At 37.3% G+C, this 16,644-nt stretch overlaps 1 protein-coding gene across 2 annotated transcripts in view; it reads right to left on the minus strand.

Moving 5' to 3' along the window:
• Nucleotides 1-16,644, minus strand: part of RBM25 (RNA binding motif protein 25) — a 60,701-nt gene that overhangs the window by 13,467 nt on the left and 30,590 nt on the right. For both annotated transcript variants that reach the window (XM_086709346.1, XM_086709345.1), the window contains exons 7-12: nt 10,270-10,455; nt 8,602-8,655; nt 8,256-8,339; nt 4,446-4,732; nt 2,876-3,098; nt 2,486-2,575 (exon numbers count right to left, since the gene is read on the minus strand). In XM_086709346.1, coding sequence (XP_086565472.1) covers nt 2,486-2,575; nt 2,876-3,098; nt 4,446-4,732; nt 8,256-8,339; nt 8,602-8,655; nt 10,270-10,455 — 924 coding nt within the window. The remainder of the gene's footprint in view (nt 1-2,485; nt 2,576-2,875; nt 3,099-4,445; nt 4,733-8,255; nt 8,340-8,601; nt 8,656-10,269; nt 10,456-16,644) is intronic.

Raw genomic sequence — 16,644 nt, forward strand, 5'->3', positions numbered from 1 at the left:
CGAAGAAACAAAATTGTAAGCTATTTTATAGAATCTATGAACTTAAAAAAAAAAAATTCTACATTTCATTTGTAGGGTATTATGCTATAGAAAGCAGTTTTTATAAAATGTAGAATTGAAAATCCAAATCATGTTCACGCATAAAAATCTAGGGGTGCCTGGGTGGCTCAGTCAGTTAAGCGCCCAACTCTTAACTTTGGCTCAGGTTATGATCTCAAGGTTCATAAGATCAAGCCCCACATTGGGCTATGTGCTGGACATGGAGTCTGCATAAGGTTCTCCCCACCTCACCCCCGTCACTCCCCCACTTGTGCATGCGCACGCTTTCCCTCAATTAAATCAATCAATGTAATACCTATCTAACTCTGAGTGCACAAACCATTAAAGTATAGGACTCTCTCTTATTTTTGGAATTTCAAATATAATTATTATATTTAATAGCACTTACAGGTAACAATTACATAAAGCTATACAATATAAGTAGATAAATATTTACTTAGAATTTATATTCTCATCTATTATATCAACAACTTTTGTATCTACATACAAAGCAGATAATGCTAGGCTTCTAAATATAATAAAAGTTCATTATTTTGACTAAAGTAAAAATTTTTTTTTTTTTTAATTTTTTTTCAACGTTTATTTATTTTTGGGACAGAGAGAGACATAGCATGAACGGGGGAGGGGCAGAGAGAGAAGGAGACACAGAATCGGAAATAGGCTCCAGGCTCCGAGCTATCAGCCCAGAGCCCGACGCGGGGCTCGAACTCACGGACCGAGAGATTGTGACCTGGCTGAAGTCGGACGCTTAACCGACTGCGCCACCCAGGCGCCCCGACTAAAGTAAAATTTTAATAATTTCATCCAGTTCAAATGTTACCTCTCTGTAAAAACCTCCCTAACCTAACCATCTATCCGTCACAAATTCCTACCCCCAGACAGAATTAGTCATTCTTTCTGTACTCCCTAAATACTGTAAACACACATTTACCATACCTTAAACACTCACGCACACACTACAGTAACTACCTACCTAAAGTTAGAAGTAATAGTTACTCTTGTGTGCCCAGTACCCAGCACAAGCCCAAGGCTGGGATATAATGTACACACAAAATGGGTCAAATAAACGAAAACAGGCTGTCAAGTAGAAATGACAAAATTTACAAATATCTAAATAAAACACAGGATGGTGCATGAGGCACATACTAAAAATACAAACATAAGTTACCAGTCTTGAGGAGTAGAAACTTTCACTTTTTACATCATATACTTGTTACTCGCGTATGTTTATATAATGAGCACGTAACTGCTTTTGTAACTGGACTTTTTTAAAGCTCTCAAAGAATAATAGGAAGTTTTTCTCTAGAAAGACAGATTTCAGATTTGCTTGTTAAGAAGCAGAATCACTTCAAATCTATTCCACCATGTTGTTCGTGGCAAACATTTCTTATTTTAACTGTTTCTCACTACGTTATTCTCTTCCTATTTTCTAACCTAGCGATGAGAAAGAAATTCCAGAATGGGAGCACCAATTCAGGACAACTGAAATTACGTTCATTCTCTGGCATTATGGATCTACTACACAGAAAACCCATACTACCTATCTAGTTGCTGCATGCACCCTCTTTTGGTTACTTACAAATACTCCCTCTATGTTTCATGTTCAAAAGCTATTTGAAAATTCCTAAGTTCTGTGACGTTTTTGGAAGAATAATCTCCAAACTGGAGATAAAGAAACCTTCATGAAATTCTGGCAAAGACAGAACACATGGAACATGCCACTAAAACAAATACTACATAAAATCTTTTGTCATTCTACTTAGTAACGGCCTATGCGAACTGCTTTACTGTTATCGTTTATCAAATAGCGTGAATGCAAAATGTAAGGTTCATTTTTATGATTATCATGTATTTAAAAGAAACAGAACATAAGGAAAAAAGTAATTCATAAATACTATATACTGAAGACAATAATTTTGATTTATAAAAACAGAGGTCTTTCTTTACACTGTATGTTAACTGGAATTTAAATAAAAACATCAAGAGGGAAAAAAACAGGTCTTCTCATGGCACGATTCCCTTCACCCACATATACTACACCAATACAGAACAGTATCAATGCCTCTTCAAATTGAAAATGTTGCAGATTCTTAATCAAAGAATGTTCTATAACTAATCATTTTACACATTCCTCCTCTATGACAGATTCACTTCACTGGTATTGCCAAAAGGTAATTTTGTTTATAGGCAGCAAAAATGTGAAAAATAAGAGTAAGAAAGATTTTGGTGGTCTGGAATTGTCGGAAGATTATTTGAAATATGTAAAAATTAAGTTATCTATACTGAGAGCTTATACATTTTAATTATAAAGTTACTTCTAATTCTGGTAAATCTGGTAAATTCTGGTAAAGTTACTTCTAATTAATGGTAAAGAATTTGATCTGCTTTTTATTTGAAAAATCACTTATCAACCTAGAATAATTACCATTTCTCTTCTTCTTTCTTCTTCTCTTTCGGCCTCCTTCTCATACTCCCGGGTTTTCTTCCGTTCTCTGATTTCCCAATTCTTAAGGCGCTAAAAAAATAAATTGCCAAAGCTTCACAAATGTAAGCAAAGGGCCCCGACATGTTTGACTAGCTTACTGACTAGCAAAGCTTTAAAACTGAAAGCATTTCAAGGTTTGGGAGTTCGACCCCGCATCAGACTCTCTGCTGTCAACAAAAAGCTTGCTTTGAACCCTCTGTCCCCCACTACTCTCTCTCTCTGTCCCTCTCCTGTTCACGCGTGTGCACGCGCACACTCTCTCAAAAATAAATAAACGTTAAAAATTTTTTTAATTAATTAAAAAAAATTTAAAGCATTTCCTCAATTTACCTCTTGGTAAGCAGCTTCTTTCTCGCGGAGTTTTCTTTCAAGTTTTCTTCGTTCATAAGCATCCTCTTCATCCTCTTCTCGGTCCCGCTTCTTGTCTTTCTCTCTCTCTCGTTCCCGTTCCCTTTCTCGCTCTCTCTCGCGCTCTCGTTCTCTTTCTCGTTCCCGTTCTCTCTCTCTCTCTCTTTCCCGCTCCCGTTCCCTTTCACGATCTCTGCTCTTTTCTCTATATAAACAAAAGATTTACAAAGTCTGTCAATCCCTGTTTTCCTTTAAAACTGAGGGAAAGGAGGACAACGTATATTACAAAATACACAAAATCACAGGCCAGAATTTAGCATTTGATTTCTGCAGAATTATAAACTCCTCTACATTCGCCAGAAAGACACAATATAATTCTAGTCCCTAATTCTAAACTGCATTCTAAATTCAGCGTTAATGCTTATCAGTATTTCAGAAAACAGACAAACCCACATATAAGAAATACCAAGGACTGACAAACAAGTTAAAAGATAGTCTACCCCACTAGTGATCAAAGAACACAAATGTTGGCAAAGATGTGGAGAGAAGAGCACTTTGGCATGTTGCATGGATAAATCATAACTGTATCTACCAGCAATGAAGTGTCCTCCAATATTTAAGTCAAAGTGATAAAAAAAAAAAATTGCAGAATATATGTAGTATGATGCCATGGATCTCATTAAATACAAATATACGTATGTACACAGTACATAAAACAATAGTTTATGTATTCATATCTGTAGTAAAAGTATGCTATTGTATACATGTCAAATTCTCAATAACGGTTACTCAAGAGGATAATGATTATTCCAGCAGAGGAAGTTAAAAGATTTTAATGCCCACTAAAGATTAAGGACACTGGATTTCTAGTTTCAGCAACTGGTGGACTAAAAGTGGACCTCCTTTTGGTTACAATCAGGTTAAAACCTACAACACAGAGATGTATTATCTGAAAACCAGCTTGGGGAAAAAAGGTGAGTTTTTCATCCTTCCCTACTTGCTTCCTTTGTTCATTTTTTCTTTACCTCATTCCTAAATAATTTAAGATGATTCATCAAATTCAACAAAATTAAGGAGAAAAATAATAAAACAAGGTGAAATTAACTAGAAGTCCTAAATAGAGAGTAAATTGAGAGCTGGGCCGGGCAGGGGGAGTTGTGGCCATACAGCAGGCTACAGGACCACATACAGACATGAGTGGCTAAAAGCAGTGGTCCTAGAGCTGATTTCCCAGGACATGGGACCTCAATGAAACGGTAAATAGAAAAGATGCCCACCGACCCAGGGAGACAACAGGGACTCATGTCTTCCCAGAACACCGGGTGGAGAGTGGCTGCATTCTGGGTCCGTGTAAATCCTGGCTTCAGACAGTAATTAACTCTGAAGTTGAAAACCATTACTTGAACCAATGCTTACGTGCGTGAGACAGGAAGCCAGGCACGTTCTGTGGCTAAGAAAATTCTCTCCTCACAGAAACATAAACAGTGTGGAGAGTAACAACGTACAGTTCTACTGAAGCAATCAGCAAACAGTGACTTCCACCAAACCTTACCTTGATCGACTCCTGTCCTTATTCCGATCCGAGCTCCTTTCCCGATCGCGGTCCCGGTCTCTCTCGCGGTCTCGGTCCCGATCTCTCTCTTTAGTGCGGTCACGATCCCTATCCCGTTCTCGTTCCCGCTCCCGTTCCTTCTCCTTTTCTCGTTCACGTTCTCTTTCCCTTTCTCGTTCCCGTTCTCGCCTTTCTCGTTCCCTTTCACGCTCCCTCTCTCTTTCTCTCCGTTCTTTCTCAATTTCCTGTCTTTCTTTTTCCTTTTTGCCTTTCTCTTCTTCCAGTTTCTAGAAACCAATAAAAGTACTTTTAGAGTTAACTCTGTAGCTCCAGTATTCAGATATTTCCCGGCGCAATGCCCAATATGGGGAACAAAAATAACCAAACCACTGGTACTTTAATATTAAGTACTTGTGGTTTTACTTGGCAAATTAAACTGAAGCAATCACAAGACTATATAGATTGCGTGCAAACCCAGATACTCTACACAGACCAGGAATCTCCAATCTTGGATGCTGGGAGATTGCGTCAAGTGTGGCTGGCCACTCAATGATTACGTAACAACTAAAATGACCATGAGGAATGTGGTGATTAAAAATAACATCTAGAAATACAATCACTTAGCTAAAATGTAATTCCTCTCATTATGAATTTCTGTAAACCAGTGCAACTACTGATTTACTACTGATACTAAATATAACCCCCAGACTTCCCATTACGTAAAAGGTTACTACTTCAAGGTTTTAAAGGGGAGGTGGGGGAGGAGAGTCAGGTCACTGTAATACAAATAATCTTCTACCCTCTGGTTTGCCCACCCTCCAAAAGATAAGCTGAATTCAGCCAAGATTTGCCCTATTATCTCAATGGAAACATTTACTCCCACCATTACAAGATGGACAGCCCACCAAATACAAAAAGTTTGAAAATACACTCACTTCAAGCAAAAATGTACATAATTGTAATAGTCTCATTTCACTTAATTTTAAAAGCAACATATTTATGCCCATTATGCCTATAAGACAATAAAAATACATCAACAGTGATAAATCCATCCTTGGAAGGAACGATTGCATATGAACTTACAGATGCTGTGCTAGGACATGGATCGCCAACACTGGATTAACCTTGCCTACAAGCTATGTTTCTGGGAGGAAGAGCAAGTACATGGTTCACAAATAAACCAAATAACAGAGTCAGACCAAGTTTGTACCCTGACAAGATTACCAGTGTACCACACGGTTTCTACACAAACTCCGAAAAAAAGAAAAAAAAGAAAAACCCAAACAGGAAAAACAAAACAAAAACAGAATACATTTATCCCTTTGGTTCCATGTTTAGTGTCACCGAAAAGAAATTTAAACTGCAACAATAAAATGTGCATTTTTTTTTTGTCTTTTCTCAGTCATGTAAAGCATTTAAAACAACTTTAAAAAGCAATCTTACCTGTCATACTCTTTTTCTCTCGCTCATGGTTCAGAGAACTGACAGAGGATTATGAAAGAGAAGCTAATGCATGAGAAATCAATATATTCAGCTGCTGTGCCAGTCTATATCAAAGGAGAACGTAGGCAAAGCCAAGACTGAATACACTGAAGTTACAAAGAGAAGAGAAAAGAAATGGTAGAAAGAGGACAGAAACTGAAAACTATTTAAAGGGGCAAATTAGAATGTCTGAAACAGTTCTAATGGACTATAAAAATTTGTATTGTAAAATGAGGCTAGACTACACAAAACTTACCTCAGTGTCATACACTTATAAAGAAATGTTTATTTCTGAGATAATAGATACTTACAGATCTATTTTAGCTGTTCCAATAATAATCTCTTTTGTAGGATTTAATGTTTTTGCTTTTGCTTATTCACTGCACTACTTCTTTTTTAGATGTATAGTTCCACTTAATGTAAATAATAATTTGTTTCAGAACTCATTTCAAAAGTTTTGTTCTAAGTAAATGAACAAGTGAGTGAATCTGGACCATACTAAATGCACTTCTAAAACAATCTATATGCAGTAGGTAGACACACACACACACACACACACACACATATATATTTTAAGACAAACACTAGAGAAAGAGAATATGGAAGTGAGTCTAAAAGGATGTAAGAAAGTAATGAAATAATGAAGAGGAAAGGACAGGAAAAAAAAAATCATAAATCTTACCTTAGTCTCTCTTCAGACTCGTCCGTGCTGTAAATGGACGCCCCCTGCCACGCTGATACCCTGACAGTCCGTGGTTATTTAATAAACTCATACCAAAACATGCAAAGGTTCACTGAGCTCATTTTTTGTTACTGGAGTTTCAAATGTCCCCTTTAACCATACCACCCAACAAAAAGAACTATATTTTGTTTTCATTTTGATCTTTTTTTAAAATACATTTTGGAAATTCAAAACATCCCCACCCCACCCCCAACAACAGTGAAATAAGTCTAAGGCAGTCAAATGCCTGACAGCTTCTCAAACTCTGAAGCAAATATCTTTTGAATTAATTTGTTAAAAACACAATTTCATCATACTTTACCAATGACATGACAGGGTTTAACAAATAACAACAAGGGGGTAAACCACACACACAACCGTATACCATTTTCAAGCTTACTCAGGCCCTGAATTTGTGTATTGAACCTAACCAAAAGTATCCCACAGTATCCCAAAAGTATCCCAACTAATGACTTCCCACAGACTACCATTTAAACTCAAAATTAATTTGGGAAAAATTTATTTGTGCTTTTAGATACTTAGTTCCCGGAAAAGCACTGTGTATGTGAGCTAGGGCTGGGCATCTGGATAATAAGTGTTCAGCAGCACTGATTCAATAGCATTAATTGTCAACTTGGGATTTGGAAAGCAGTAAGAAAAAAGAAGATCGTATAAAAGAAAAAATGAACACTTAACACTTCACTGAGTTAAAGATCACTCAGTATTTTGAGTAATAACCAGTAACATCTTATTCCTCTAACATGAAAATACATTTCATGCGATATTTGCATTTTACCGTCCATAAGCATCACCTTCAACACCAGCGAACACTCACAGATGCACTGTCATTGAGAGAAGCTTTCAATAGGCAAAACTCGTGAGTGGGATTTACTATGCACAAATACCCATTTCCAAGCCAGTTACCCCTTTGCATATTTTTCTGAGGGGGCATCCATAAATATAATAAAAAACAGAAGCTCATACTTACATCCTATTCCTTGTTACTTTCCAAGCTGAGAGTTTCATCTTGCATTAGTCACCATATGATCTCTATCATAATGGTGGGGGTCAATGAATAGATTAGCTTTATGGGAATTTACAGTTCTTCCATGCATCTAAAATTTGGTAAGTCTGGTAACCACTGACCTACTTTTTAAAATCTCCCCCTCTCAACTTAAATCTACACAAATATAAATCTTAAATTTCAATCTCGGCCCTAAAGCAAAGGTTTTCCTACGATTAAGTTAAATAAATGCCCCCAGCAATACACTACAGTGTAGGTCATCCTGCTGCCCCACTGAATCTAGTTTAAATCTGATCTTGATGTTTATGTTAAAATCTAAAAGTAAAATTAGCTTTTATTCATACTCAAGTGAGGTGACTGTAGAGTAGTCAGTAACTGCAACAACTAAGCACAATATGTCAAGGACCACTTTAAAATGGTATGGTCTTCTGTTTCTTTGTCTCTATCTAGATATTAATTAACCTATAAAAAGCATTTAAAATTATATTCTAATGTAAGGTTGATTTTTTTTTTTTTTTGTCTGTTTGCTTTGGATTCTGTAAAAAGTCTAGATTGGTATCAAGTGAAAAAACAAGAATACTACCTTGTGTGTGTCTCTGAATTTGCTGATCTCTCGGGATATCAGATCTCTTTTGTCTTCTTCCATTTCTATAGCATTTATATCCTCCTAAAAAAAAGATAGGGGGGGATAGGAGAGAACGCATTATAGATCAATCTACATCAATACAAATATATTAAAACTAGCAATACAAATATATTAAAACTAGAAGTTAGATATTCTGTACACCTTACAAACAGATAGTAACTAAACAAACAGAACTTATATAGTAAGAAATCTAGTGATCTAAGTTAAATAATGAGATGTCAGATGAACAAGAATCACAAATCTGGCCATTAGCAGTAAACAGTCATTGTCAATGTAAACGAACCTTAGTGATGAGTGGATAAGGGATCAGTGGGGCCACTGGAAATCTACGGAAAATCTGCGGAAAAATCCACAAAGATTAAAAAAAAAAAAAAGCAATGAGTTAACATTACTCTGCACAACAATGCTCTGTATGTTTATACTATAAGCAATGCAAGATTTCTGTGACATTTTCTTGATTTCAAATTACTTAATAAAAAAGACTTCACTCACTCTCTTTAATCCCTCCTGTCACCTACCACCTCCTCACCCTCCAATTCCCCCAGGCAATGGAATAAGCAAAGTCTCACTAGCAGGATTTTTTCCTCCAAACCCAGGAAAAAATCATACCAACAAAATTCACCCATAATTCCTGCCATACAGCAGGATTTGATTCTTTCCTCCCAGCCCATAACAAACAAATATGTCTAGTAATTTTTTCCCTTCCCATTAACGCTGGAAGAGGAAGAACAAACTCTAAAACATCAACTACCCTATGACTATCAATTCCCATTCCCAACAACTGGCATTTCACTAGACAGGTTTTTAAGGTCACATAAGGAAAAACAAGCCAAGTGATAAAAATGTATTTGTCCAGAAAGCTAATTGAAAATGAAATTCAAAATAAAATAAGGCATTGAAATTCAAAATAAAATGGCTGTAACTACCCCTTCATTTTAAAAACTAGAGTGTTGGGGCGCCTGGGTGGCGCAGTCGGTTAAGCGTCCGACTTCAGCCAGGTCACGATCTCGCAGTCCGTGAGTTCGAGCCCCGCGTCAGGCTCTGGGCTGATGGCTCAGAGCCTGGAGCCTGTTTCCGATTCTGTGTCTCCCTCTCTCTCTGCCCCTCCCCCGTTCATGCTCTGTCTCTGTCTGTCCCAAAAATAAATAAACGTTGAAAAAAAAAATTTTTTTTTAAAAATAAAAACTAGAGTGTATGTTTCACAGTACTCTTTCATGGCACATATAATCTATGCATGTAAGATACTTCCAATATTTCAAAAAAATACTCCCCATAATGCTCTAAATTTATCCAAAGCAATGAATATTAAAAAAAAAACCAAACATTTTCTTTCAACCTGGACTCCTTACTATTTAATTAGCTTAGGCAGGCAAAGAGTGGTAAATTAGAATACCCTGGGGAGGAGTGTTTCATCTTGTACTATTCTTTCACAGTCCTCCAGTTAGAAGTTCAATGGTGTTACTGTCCACAGAGGGAAATAAGCAGTAGTTTATAAGAAAACATGGCTAAGAATCAAAGAATGGGTGAAAATCCTCAGTGAAGGACATCTGGTATCCTGCTTAGAGCAGGGATAGAACAATATCAGGGAGTAAGACAAAGCAAAGCCAGCCCCTTCACGGCCGAAAAAACAAAAACAAAAAAACTTCCTTTGTCCCTTAGTACCAGCTTCTACTTCGTGAGTTAAGGTTTTTTCTTTATGAAATTTGAATCCACAGATAAATACAAGCATCCATGCCAGTGCATTTCAAACACACAAAACAAACATTTTGGTAAAAAAATTCATGAGTTACTTGATTAACCATGGTCAAATTAGGCTTAACTGTGTATTGTTATAAATGCTAGTCATTTTATTTTCCCCTTGAAAGTGAAAATGAAATGAAAGCACAAGAGTGACACCATAAAAAGTAAACCGTAGAAATGACTCTGTTGTCAGAAATCAAATAACACATACGTCCTCCTTCTTTTCTTTCTTCTTCTTCCTGGGGTGAGAGTCAGATTCTTGTGAGGGGGCATTGAGCTCACTGGAGTATTCTCGAATTAAAACTTCAATGGCCCCTTTGATCATCTGATCTCTTCTCTTTGTCTCTTCATCTAAGGCTTCTTCATCATCATTAGAGACAGTTTCTGGCCTTGCATTCTTTAAAAAAAAAAAAAGGCAAATTCAGGGGCAGGAAGGCAGAAAAAAAATTAAAAAAAAACAAGAAAATTAAAATCATTCTAAAACAAGGTAGTACACAAAACAAACATGTTTTTCTCCAAAAGAGCATCTCTGTAGTCCGAGTAAATGCAGATTTGGTTTTGTTCTTAACTTCACAAAACTAAACTTCATTTGACTTACTGATTTTTCTCAGATACTGATACTTTATCATTTTCTTTTGCTTTCTTCCTTTAATAGCTAATATTCTGACCCCCAACCAGTTACAGGAAGATTAAACCACAGGACTAACATAGTACACAAATACATCTGCAAAGCTTTCAGGTTTTCAGACTGTCTTGCTCAAATACTTCCACAAACTAACGATATTTACTACATTAACCAATTAAGACTTGAAAATTTAATTATGTGAAAAAAACAAAATACACTTGTACGCACACTATGACAGCCACCTTTACAGACACCATTTAAAATAAACAAAAGCAAAAAATAAATAAAAATAAAAATAAAATAAACAAAAGCATGTGCAGGTTAAACAAATGAAAAACATTAGGTAGCTATATACAACAAAATGCAAGCATAAAAAAAAAAGACAAAACAAAACGCAAGCATCAGATAGGTCAGGGGCTGAAACAACTGCATCTCTTTTCCCCTTCTGCCTTCTAGAATGTGGAAATACCACTTAAAAAAAAAACCAGGTACTTATAGTCTAAGAAGGAACCAACTCTAAATACTACGTAAGTCTTTCTCCCATGACTTGCACATGTAGTATTACAAAAAATAAAAACACAAAATTCATGTTGTAATGCTTCTCGCAAGTAACTATTTGCAGGATTTATTACTTTTTAATATTTATTTATTTATGAGAGAGTGTGCACAAGCAGGGAAGGGACAGGAAGGGGTTGGGGGGGTTGGGGGGGTGGCGGACACAGAATCTGAAGAAGGCTCCAGGCTCTGGGCTGTCAGCACAGAGCCTGACATGAGGGCTTGAACCCACGAACTGTGAGATCATGACCTGAGCCAAAGTCGGACACTTAACCAACTGAGCCACCCACGTGCCCCTAGGACTCTATTATATTTTAAAAGAAAACTAGACTAATTGTGTTGATGTGAAAAAAAAAAAAATTACTGACTTCTAATGTACTATAATTCTTTTTGTTTTTATCTTAGTTCTATTTTAAAAGGCACCTGGTAAAGGAATTAATTCAATTCAAACTACAAAATTTAACCATATATATTTAAGTTTTTTTGTTTGTTTGTTTTTTAGTAATCTCTACACCCAACATGGGGCTCGAACTCATGACCTCGAGATCAAAAATCACTTGCTCTTCCAACTGAGCAAGCCAGGTGTTCCCAAACTACAAAACTTAGAGAATGACCTCAAAATTTTGGGTAATTTCGTTACTCTCAGTCTTTTCTTAAAACTAGGAAAAACAGAAAAGTATGACAAGCAAAAACATAAAGATGTATAAAAAAACTTTTGTAATTTAAAACTGTACACACACATGCCTCAAAGTAATCATCTATTTACTTGGTAAACATGTTGTTATGTGTTTTCAGATTCAAATAAGAACAATGCTCTTCTGCATAAATGCTGGCTCTTGTCACACTGCATACAACTATTCAAGGTAAGTTTCACATCTTGTGGCTCCTTAATATAACTTAGTGATGTCAGATTTCATAATTCTGAAAGCAACCTTCAATGGATACTTCTTCAACAGGCAATTTTTTTTTTTTTTTTTTTTTTTTTTTTAACAGCTCACAACCCTGAGATCAAGAAGACCTGAGCTGAGATCAAGAGTCAGGACACTTACTGAGTCACCCAGGCACCCAACAGGCATTTATTTCTTAATTTTCTCAACAAATTTTTTTTTTTTCATTAGGAAAAAAATTTTTTAAGTAATCTCTACATGCAAAACGGGGCTCGAATTCAAACCCCAAGGTCAAGAGTTGCATGCTCTACCGACTGAACCAGCCAAGCGCCCCCTGGCTCAAGAAATTAAGAGACTACTATCTGCAAGGTAGGTACTAGGCTAGATGGCAAAAAATCCAATATGGGGAAAAGAAATGACCTTGCCCTTAAGTATTTAGTAAATAGGATAAGAAGTTACGATACAGGTAACTTCAAGTTAAGTTATAAAGTGTGGTATAAAACTAACCACTCGAAGTTCCTCACTTTCCCAAACCTGCCTCTTGATCCAATCTTGCACCAACTTTTTACTTGGTTATCTTGGATAAAGAAGCTTTACGCAAGAACAGTAATTAAACTTAAAATTTATTTACCAAAAACACTGTAATCTATAACTGTGGTGATGTGTTTTTACTTTAAATCGATAATATATGGCAATAAGGTCTCTGTGCAGCATTCACTAAAATCCCTTCAGTAATGCTCTGCTTCTTCACAGGTCTTTTTTTTTTTTTTTTAATAATTTCTTTAAGTTTATTTATTTATTTTGAGAGAGACAGCATGAGCAGAGGAGGGGCATAGAGAGAGAATCCCAAGTAGGCTCTACACTGTCAGCACAGAGCCACCAGGTGCCCTCTCCACAGGTTTTAAATTAAATAATTAACCTGCCAGTAAGTTGCCACTGAAACTGTAGGTCCGGAGACACACATGAACCATTTCAACCCAAATCCTCAACTGCTGAGACCTAAATTCTGTATTATGAAAATACCTTTGGGGTGCCTGGGTGGCTCAGTTGGTTAAGTTCTGACTTCGGCTCAGGTCATGATCTCACAGTTCTTGGGTTTGAGCCCTACATCAGGCTCCACGCTGACAGTACAGATTTGAGCCCTTCTCCCTTTACCCCTCTCCCACATGCGTGCACCCTGCCCTATTTCTCTCTCTCTCTCAAAATAAACTTAAAAAAAAAAAAAAAAAAAAGAAAGAAAGAAAACACACTTTCTGAGAGACCATCAAGTCTGTCTTTAGCATTTCCCCTACATTCTAAACTCCTTTCCACGAACCCTCTACATCTCCATGCTTTCCTAAGCATAAGACTAGAAGTAGGGTTATAAATCTGAAGGCCTGGTCATTTAAAAATACTCAGAAGCCCCTGAGGTCCCTCCCACCACCATCCCAAATCAAATTTAAATATTAGTATAGCTGGTCTTACCTAAGTTAGGAGTAAAGCATTTGAAATGAATTCACACCTTATGAACGACTACCGTCCTCTGATCTACAGAGAAAATGTACATTTTTAGGGGCACCTGGGTGGTTCAGTCAGTTAAGTACCTGTCTCTTGGTTTCAGATCAGGTCATGATCTCACAGTTCATGGGTTCGAACCCCACATCAGGCTCCATGCTGATGGTGCAGAGCCTACTTGGGATTCTCTTATCTCCCTCCTTCTCTGCCCCTTCCCCCACTTGCTCGCATGCTCGCTCACTCATTCTATCTCAAATAAAGTTAAAATTTTAAAAAAAAAATTTTTTTTAAATATTTATTTATTTTTGACAGAGAGAGACAGATACAGAGCATAAGCGGGGGAGGGGCAGAGAGAGAGGGAGATACAGAATTCAAAGCAGGCTCAGGCTCCAAGCTGTCAGCACAGAGCCCGACGTGGGGCTCAAACTCACAACTGTGAGATCATGACCTGAGCTGAAATCGGGATGCTCAACCAACTGAGCCACCCAGGCGCCCCTAAAGTTAAAATTTTTTTTTTTAATGTGTATTTTTAGAAGGAAAGCTTATTAGCCCAAATCTCTTCACCAATTGTTAATGTAAGAAAACCAAAAATAACCAGACATATCATGGAAGGAAAAGTTCTTTTTGGTTTCAACTTAAGGCCTACTTCTGGGTCTTCAACAATACACAATTTTCTGATTTCCAGTTTTTTCTTCACTTCAGAAACAGAAAGCACGTTCAGTAACACTGAGCAGCAAAAGATGAGGGGGTTAGCAGTACAAGAGGACCACAGAAACCAACTGAATATCTGAGAGGTTTATGTGGCCCACCTATTTAGCTCTTTTCAGAGGAATTAAAAGCTTCAATAGTAAAGCTACTGGTAGTAAAGCTGAAAAACACCTCTTCCAGACTCACTCTTTGGCACTGACTTGGTTTTGACTCTAGGGTCCAAAACAAGAACTTCTTTGGGAACTTAAGTAAAAGCAGAGCACTTTCTTTTGAGAAAATGTAGATTCAACCAGACTAATCTCCAGCAAAGATGTAAAAATTAAAGATGTCCCTATCTGCAGCATGCATCCTCAATTAAAATGCAATGCCAAGAGGCTCTGTCCAGAGATTATCTGTACTTCCAACACTGGTCAGAAGTCATTCTTTTTTTTTTTTAGTTTATTTATTTTGAGAGAGAGCAAGTGGGGGAGGGCAAGAGAGAAAGGGGTAGAGAGAGAATCCCAATCAGGCTCTGAAATGTCAGCACAGAGCCCAATGCACAGCTTGAACCCACGAACCATGAGATCATGACCTAAGTTAATGTCAGACACTTAACCAAATGAGCCACCCAGGCACCTCCAGAAGTCATTCTTGAATGTGTGGTTAACAACCACTACTTGTGACGATCAAGCAAATCTCTCTACTCCTAATTGCTACTCCTGAACAGCCAGAAAGCAACAGGGCATGAACTACACCAGTATGGCTACCCCAAAAGGAAGACTTTTACTAATGGCCAAAGATTGCTTCTACAAATTCTGCAAAATCTATATGAAAACTTTCAATCAAGCTGTTAGACAACACACATAATTCCTCTTGAAATTCTGGGTGAAAGTGCTTACTTCTGCAGCACATATACTAAAATTCTGGGTCAAGAAAAATCTCTCTCTTTCTAGACAAACTTGTGTTTCTTTTCTTTTTTACCCAATAAGAACTATACAACTAATTGTGCTTTGTCTTCTGCTTGGGAATCAGGAAAATGCCTGAATACATTATCATGAGTTCCTCAATGTCTCATTTTTTTTTTTGAGAGACAGCACAAGTGAGTTAAGGGCAGAGAAAGACAGAGAGAGAATCCCAGGAAGGGCAGAGAGAGAAAAAGGGAGACGGGGAGAGAAACAGGGCTACCCCGAAGTGGGGCTCATGCTCACCCCAAGCGGGGCACGACCTCGCCCAAAGTGGGGCTCAAGCTTCACTGGATTCGGGACTCGAACTCAGAACAGTGAGATCATGACCTGAGCCATCCTTAAAAACTGAGCCATCCAGGCACCCACTCCATGTCTCATTCTTGTTATCATCCATCTTAGGTCAGTTTTCTACACTTCTCCACAACAATCAACAATAAAGAAGAACAACAAATCCCTTCTCATATTTTACCTTGAAAAATCATGACAAATCTGTAATCTACTCCATAAGTTACATTTACTTAAAAGTTATTTGAAAAAATGATCTGATAAAAATATCTGAGAAGATCAAAAATTATCTGATCAGCATTGCTTTTTCTTTTCACCAATACTGTTGAGTAAGTTGCCATTCTAGGAAACTATGCCCTGTCTTGTGACTTCAAGTATCTCTGGGCACTATGCCAAATCCACCCAGACAGCAGGTCTGTGAATGTTTTAAATTTCATCTTACCTGAAATAATTGTTCTGTTTTTATTGGAGGTGGCTACAATTCTATTCTTAAAGATACAAACAGATTTAAATTATGGTTCCTCTCACTAATAGTGATTACAAATTAAATCAAAGTCACAACTGTGCATTTCCTTATACAAATAAAGTGATTTGCTTCATATACAGAGTACACAATCTGCAAATGTTATAAATTAAACCACCTCACCAGCTAATGATTAAACACAGGGAAAAAAAGAAAGACACCCAGGGAATTATATAAAAACTGTGAAGACATTAAATCCATGCTTTATTTTAACTAAGAATTCAGTTATCACTGCAAGGAAAATCTAAAAAGTCTTATTTTAGAGTTGTGGGTTTTTTTGGGAGAGAGCGAGAACACAGGGCGCCCACGGGGGAGTGGCAGAGGGGGTGGGGGAAGGAATCCCAAGCAGGCTCCATGCTGACAGTGGGGCTCAAACTCTAACTGTGAGGTCGTGACCTGAGCCAAAATCAAGAGACAGGTGCTTAACCGACTGAGCCCCCAGGCTCCCCAGAGTTGGTTTTTTGATGTGACAGTGACTGATGCAACAGTGACTGTTGCAGTGAAATACAGCTTCTACTCCAGAGAAGCTGCATTTTATTATTTCTTTACAAAACTAGGTGAAGAC

This window comes from Puma concolor, chromosome B3, assembly GCF_028749965.1.
Source record: "Puma concolor isolate L17-30 chromosome B3, mPumCon1.1.hap2, whole genome shotgun sequence".
In the NCBI taxonomy this organism is placed as follows: Eukaryota; Metazoa; Chordata; class Mammalia; order Carnivora; family Felidae; genus Puma; species Puma concolor.